The following is a 7,951-nucleotide window of genomic DNA, read 5'->3' on the forward strand; positions in this document are numbered from 1 at the left end:
GCGATGTTTTCTAAAGAAAAAACCTAATAACAGTTGAAATAGAGACATTTGATATTTGCAATAGAAGCAAATACATATTTAAAAACTTACTTTAATATATTGACAAGTATATTCTATATATATGTATATCCCATACAAAGATGTGTAGGAACCTACGCAGAGAAACTGCGCATCCCCCATAATTCTCAGTTGTGGAAACCCGCAGGAAAAAGAAACCATAATACATTTTCTCTGTGAATGTCCGGTTTTGGCGTCTAGAAGATATAGGTGCTTTGTTAGTTTATTAGATTGTTCATCGGTGAATGTCGGGATGGATTAAGTCTTTACCATAGTAGAGAAGACTATGGCTCTTGCGGGGAAGTGGTAGTAAAACTGCGAAAAATCACTGATAGAGGTATATGGAAGTTATATAATGGCCTGCCACTGCAACCAACCAATCATATACTATACTTTGAACGAAGACAGTAAATCAAAAGTTATACACAAATTCATTGTATTTTTTATACTATTTAGAAAAATAGGTATGAAAGCAGATTACTACTTACAAAGACAATATACTAGTAGATATTCCAAATTGGGCTGCGCAAGATATAACTAATACTACTGTCTTTGCAGCCTGTACTCTTACTAGATTCGTTTATCAATTTTTTAATAGGGAAAAATAAATTTATAAAAAAGATTGTGGAAAAAAGAGTTATTCACAATATATTAGCAAGCTAAACGCCAATTTTAATAAAAGAATATTTTTGAAAACTCATTGAAAAATAACCAGATCAGGTAACGTGATAAATTTTCAAAAGAAATATTCTTCTCAAAAAAAATATAAGTTTTATATCACAATAAGTCTTATATAAAAATATTTTTTAGGACTTTGATATCTTTGTTACGCTTTGATATCTCATTGCTAAGAACATGAAGCTGACATATAACCCAATAATTCGACCGTCACTTCTGTATGAGTGTGTAAAGTTCAGCAAGGCCACAAACACTACTATTCACCAGCTAGAAATTTCACAAAGCCAATGACATTCTCAGGGACCTCAAGATTGATCTAAACAAAAAATACATAAAATAAAAAAAATATTTTTGAAAATCTTTATATAGACTTTCAATCGCAAAAACTGTTGTATACGATATATAAGAATCAAGATTTTCAAATTCAAATTTCAAAAAATGTAATAATGTGTTACAAAGGAAATTAATCAAAACCTATAAGATCTTTCGAAGTAACAATCAATTTCAGTATTTTGTTTATACTGAAAAATTTAAATTCAGCTCAAAACTCGTCAAAACTTTATAAAAAAAAATTAAATTTTTGCATATGTTTTTTTTTATTTTTATGAATAAAAATATATATTATATATATTTCCATATATACATTCTTTATATATACGAAAATGTTGTCGCTCAAAATTTATAAACGTCATTTAAACAAACATTTTTGAATTTTGTTAATTACATATAACAATTGTAATAACTTTTATTTATTTAATTTATTCCAATAACAATTTTAATAAATATTGACTAAATTAAACGAGAAAGCATGGTTGCAACTATTATTGAAAGTAATGATACTGATAGTCCAATGGCATTGGCTCCTCCATCTCGACATGGCCATTCATCCATATCTGAACTGAAATTTTTTTTTTATACACAAAGTTTAGTATTTATTAAAAAAATTAGAAATTTATAATATAACACAGAACACAGAACACATAAAACTCTTAGTATAGAGATTAGAAAATTATGGGGTATAATAATGGATAAGGATACGACGCAAAGCTCGCAGATAGTATAGGATAGACGACCTGGTCATGGGGTTGTTCATGTGGTACAAAGAAAAGTGGCTTATTTTTTGATGATGATGATTTTAGTGAACGTTGATATGCACTGCAAATATAAAAGTAGTCGATTTCTAAGACTTTTTCACTTTTTATTCGATTATTTGATTATCATTGAAGTCAATGCCTAAAATCTCTATTAAAGCAATTTTTTTTTGTTAATTTCAAAGCGATACAAGCGTTTTTATTTACTATTGTAACAGATTTTTTTATAACAGTTTTAAACTCATGTTTTAGTTAATGCCTATTTTCCCACTGCTATGAAACTGCTATGAAATTGATTAACAGACTTTTAATTTACCATAGATTTGTGCCTATAAGTGCACAGTGTTGATTATTATGTTAATTGGTAATTTTTATATTTAAGTTAAAAAAAATATACGTGTTAAGTTCTAATTTGATTTTAACATTACAATGCAAAGAAAATTCTATTTGAATTCTAATTTCTTTATCTTTTGGGGATGTGTTAATGGTTTGTTTTAAAGTATTTTCATTACAATATTTTAAGCCGAAACTGTCACATTTTAAAACCTCCTATAGGTTATTGTTATCTATTCATTTTTGAAGAAATTATTTTGACTTTTGTTTAAATTGCATCAACAAAATGCAGTGAAATAAATAAAAAATCTAATAGCTAAAAGTATAGCTTACACCCATCTTAATGTATCTATTTTGAAAATAATAACGTGTAAAAGTGAAAAAGAAAAATAATGATTTTGTATACTTTTGCTATCTTCAATAATGAGGCTAGACAACTCATTTACCTCTAAACAAAGCCGACATTCCGTCTGCCCAAACACAGATCCAGGATGTGGTGACCTATCTGATTATAGACTGACAGAGACAGTTCTATTCTACTGAGCAGTGATGGCTTGTCGAAGTTGTAAGGATATTTGTAAACGATTAAAATGATTTCGTGATTTTGATTTAGAACATATCCCAATAATAATCTAAATCAGCTATAGAGTGGATAAAAGATACGCTTATTTATCATATCGCTTATTTATTGTGCTATTATATCTTGATTGTAGGTGGAAGATGTGATATGTGTGGTATAACATGTGGTCTGCCTTTTAAAAGTATTTCATTTATACACAAAACCTTTTAGATTAAAGATTTAGTTAGTTGTTAGAAATGTTCGTATGATTTATTAGTAACATATGTAAGGCACGAAAAAGAAAACATTCATATCATGTTTTATAGTTTAAAGCTATCTGTTATAGCTTCCTCAAACAAGTATATTACAGAAATGGTATGAGGTCTTATTGTATCAGTTAAAATTTGCTGTTAGATTAGAACTGTTGGATTGTCAGTTGGGAGTTATTGAATTAGAACTACTACTGCTCTGTTTGGAAATATGCCAAGAGTTTCCGCTGCTATGAAAGTGATAAATCTTCTGATGTTATCTAACAGCTTTAGATTATTAATTTTTTACAAAATTGACTGTTACGTAGCTTTAGAGAAGCATTGGTTCCTCAACAGTCACATAAATCTACAGGGTTATACACGTGGGCTTAATTATTAAAAAGGGTTGACAAAAATGTGTTTACATAATTTACATATTTTCATTTAAGGACGGCAACAAAATATATACAAAATATGACGCCAACTTTATCTAGAACACAGGCTTTGAATACATACAATTACAACAACTCTTATTAATAATATAATAATAAGTCCTAAGACATTTATGATTACTTAATAAAATAAAGTAATTGACTGCAAAAACAAATAAATCTGAAAGAATCCATGAAATTACATACAATAATTGATAAATAAGAATAATTTATAATAAGTATATATTTTTTCAACGAATAAAACAATTCTGGATCTTTTCATAGACTTTTTACCTATTCTTTAATTCACTTAAGTTAAAATAATTCTTCGTTAATATTTAATTTGCATTGAATAAATATTTTAAAATGGGTTCTTCACTTCAGTATTTTCTCAGAATATATGAAAGAATTTCTCAATAATTTTATGTTTATTCTTTGAATAATTATGAGTTATTATTTTTAAGATTCCTACTGAGGTTACTAAACTGATTTCAATTTAATAAAACTTATAACTTGGTCTTAGTACAAATTTGTATCACTATTTTTAAAGTTATAGTAAATATCTTTTTGTATCTAATAAGTTGAAACTACAGCTTATTATTTATTGTTATAAATGGCATTTCATGTGTGAATCCTGTAGTCTGAAATTTATATTTAATGTATTTAATAAGATAATTCGACAAACCTTTGTATCAGACCTAAATGAATTGTGTTTAAAATAAAGTTAAGCAGAACAAAAACATTTATGTTTCGTTTATAATAATAAATCGAAATGTCCAACTTTTACAGGTACTGCAAACAATCGTGACATTTCGATTTATTATAATAAATCTACGCTAACATCATCGTTCTCATTCGCTTTTCAGAATTAGCTCTTATTCGCCATTTTAATCTGAATATACTATTAATCTATTAAATTTAAATATTATTAAAAGTGTTTTTATCGACACCAGGAACAAATGACACCACTACTTTACCATATTCTTACACCATATTCTTACACAATCCACAGTGTTCTGGACTTTCTGCTATTGATGTGCTCACTACTTCTAAACTTTAATGTTCAGCACATATTCCTATATAAAAGTAATTAATTGTTAATTTTTCCAAGTTAATGTCAAATGAAACCAAACAGGAACAAATATTTACATATATACAGTGTTATGAATGGGATTGAAATAAATGAAATGGCCAAAACAAATAATGTTAATAATAAATGTAATCAATAAAAAAAATTAAGTACCTACCGTCTACAAAACGAAGTTTATGCATTAAATACGTAAGTATGTATGATTAAATTAGCATTATGTTTAGAAATATATGTATATATATATACTATATATACAATGTAATAATTACTCACAAAATACACAAAAATAAAACCAGCAGCGAACAAAACATTTTTATTGCCCACAATATTGTATGTACAAAATTATGTATTTATTCACTAAATATATTCGATTTTTCAAATCATTTAACCAAATCCATTCATATACATATTATTTTGTTATATAAATCCCGCTGTATTTGTTATCTTTAAGTATTTCCCCAACAGCAAAAATAAAAACGTAACCTATATTAGTTACGTTGAAAATAGCAATGACAACAACAACAAAAACAATACATATAATTTGTTAATAATTATTCACAAGAGAGAAAAGAAACAATATTTACTTAATACCAATGATGCCACAAGCAACACGGGAGCCAGCATTGCCAGTCTTCTTTGAATCGGGATGATTTGTTTTACCCAAATCGTCGGCATCAGAATGTATGACGATACCACGTCCAATAACGGCACGTTTACCGGATAAGCTTATAACATGATCAGTCAACATTGTATCAACAACGCCGTATTCATTAGCTTCAATATTGCCCAAATCACCAACGTGACGCACCTCGTCATTTGGAGCAGCATGGTCCACCTGTAATTCAATTAAAAATATAATATAAAAACTCTCAAATTTAATGTATTGTCAATATAATATATATACTGAATATATATGAAATATGTACAAATTTAAATTTTTTCTTAATAGAAACTATTTTTTAGTAGAATAACCTAATATATTTTTTTAAACAGTATTCAATTATCAATTTTAGATCGCGAGTTCGAGTAAATTGATGGTCAATTGTGGGAAATAGTAAATTATGTCGGTGTGGCAGCGAATGTTGGTATTTACCAGTATTTCGACTAGGGTAAATTAGATAAAAACTAGATAAATTAGGTGTTACCATCGTGAAAATTTTATAACATGTTTAATAAATAAATAAATAAATAAATTTGAAAACTTTTAATCAAAAATAATAAATAAATGCAATAAATAAATAAATATTTATATGAGTGCAGTGCAAAAAATACCTAGAAAATTTCAATTTACCTTTCTTCAATTTATTCGCACACGTCCTTAATTAATTGTATTAAGTTAATAATAAATGTTAATATTACGATAAATTTCTCAAATTAGAGTTTCGAATATTATTTGAGCTATTTTAAGCTCATATTTATTTTGATTTGCGAGCACAGGTTCGAATATGCTTGAACATCTGATGGTGTTCGATTACTTACTACTATTCGTTTTTACACAAAAGAAATCAAAAACAAAATAGAAATTTGTTCTATTTCTGTTCATGTAGCGCCTAGAGATTCGAACATTTATTGTTTGATCTAAATGTTCGAATTTCGAGTGAGAATTAAGTAACTTGACCATAGTAATGTTTAAACATTTTGATTCATTTATTAAATATCAGTAAATTATATGAAGTGGCCATGAAAAATATTTGCTTAATTCTTATCTTATCATTCACATCCTTTCGAAGAAATGAAAAGTTATCAGGAGAATTGTTGGATATATATATATGATTAAAAACGGAACAGTGCCGAATAAGAGGAAACGCTAAGATATCTTCCCATACTGGCTTAAGAGTTGAAATAAATTTTTAGTGTATCAGAAGAGCTAATGATCAGGAATACAAATACTGGTATCAGTAATACATAAATTGTGCTTTGTAAATAAAACTGGAAAACAGTGGTGGAGAGTTCCCAGTGCAATGAGTATTCGCAAATCTTTACCATTATATATGATGCTTATATTAATGAAACCTTTTGACAATTATGTACGCCTGCATATTCGATTTAATCTTATATAACACTTAAATTCTTACATTTTCAGAAATAAGCAAAGCTGTTAATTAAATTGAAGTCATTTATATCGCAAAAACAAACAAAAAATTAATAATTATATAAATTTAAAATACTTTAAACAAATATACATTTATCAAATATACAAAATGTTTATCAATTTTTTTTTTAATTAAAAACAGATTTTAAGTTCATTGTACTGATAAGCTGACGCTATAAAAATGCCAAAGAATCAAAATATATATATGTATACGATATGTATTCAAAAATATATTTATTTTTATTTAAAAAAATTGTTGTTTTAAAAAGTTGTTTAAAAAGACAACTTTGTGTAATTAATTTTTAACTTGTAAGAGATTTTTCGGTTTTTAAATTAATCGTAAGGACGTCATTATTTATTAATGTTATTCGATTTGAGAATGCCTAGAAACACCAAATATAGTACCGCAGAACGCTTACAGCTTAAATAGATCCCATCTCAAAAACCATTAAAAATATGATATGATATATGATTGTAAAAATGTTAATGCGTATAACTATAATCTGGGCAAAGCCTGCTATGCGTTCCATCAAAAGTAAAATTTAATTCGTTCCATCACGCTGAACCAATATCAGTCTTTATAAGTTATGGGTAAGATAATACAATCGTCACAAGCTTTATATATCCAGCAGTGACGACTGCTCTAAGGTGCGGAGGTGTGCGGTGAACACCCTAATATAATTTGCAAAATGTTAAATAACATAGGTATATAAATTTATTAAGTATCTTTACATCAAGAATTATTATTATTTATTACATTTGCATATAAATATATATTTTTAAAGTTTTAGCAAAAACAATTAAATATAATTGTCTATGAAAACTCAATCAATTTGCTTCTGCTAGCTGCTATACTTGTTAGGTGTGCTCATATATTTGCAGCTCAAATCACAGAACATTTCTATTTTATTTCGTCTCTCCCCTTTGTGTGCAAAGAAGTTGGCCACACATTCATACGTTGCATATGAACAAAATAATGTGCGTGTGCTCCCGTTCGTAATATCAGAGATAGAGATTTATATAGTGGGAATTGTATGAGAGTAATTTTCTGTTCTATTCGAATATCAACTGCATGCATACGAATCCAACATTATGATTTGCCAAAGTGGTTGCATGAGCGGCTGAAGTTTGCAGCTCATCTCACCATACATTTCTATCACATTTCGTCTCTCCCCTTTTAACAGCAGCACCCACGAATTTCTGTTCTTATGGTGCGGGGTACTTGTGCGCACATTGCAAGTGGTTTCGATTTTGTTTGATCACTGCACAAACATGTATGTTTCTAAGTACAAACTCTCTTGTTTGAAAAAAGTTGGTTTGATGTTACGAGAATTATGTGAAATGTTTTGTTTCTTCCATATTGATATAATAT

The 7,951-nt window shown here is 27.7% G+C and overlaps 1 protein-coding gene across 1 annotated transcript; it reads right to left on the minus strand.

The window, feature by feature from the left end:
• Positions 1-1,468: 1,468 nt before the first annotated feature.
• LOC119673984 (extracellular superoxide dismutase [Cu-Zn]-like) lies at positions 1,469-5,340 on the minus strand (the record flags this gene model as incomplete). The annotated part of the gene is made up of 2 exons (XM_038085107.1): positions 1,469-1,633; positions 5,072-5,340. Coding segments are annotated over 2 exons (378 nt in total), but the record flags the coding sequence as incomplete, so codon positions are not given.
• Positions 5,341-7,951: the final 2,611 nt, after the last annotated feature.

This window comes from Teleopsis dalmanni, chromosome 2 (genome assembly GCF_002237135.1).
Source record: "Teleopsis dalmanni isolate 2A chromosome 2, ASM223713v2, whole genome shotgun sequence".
NCBI lineage: Eukaryota > Metazoa > Arthropoda > Insecta > Diptera > Diopsidae > Teleopsis > Teleopsis dalmanni.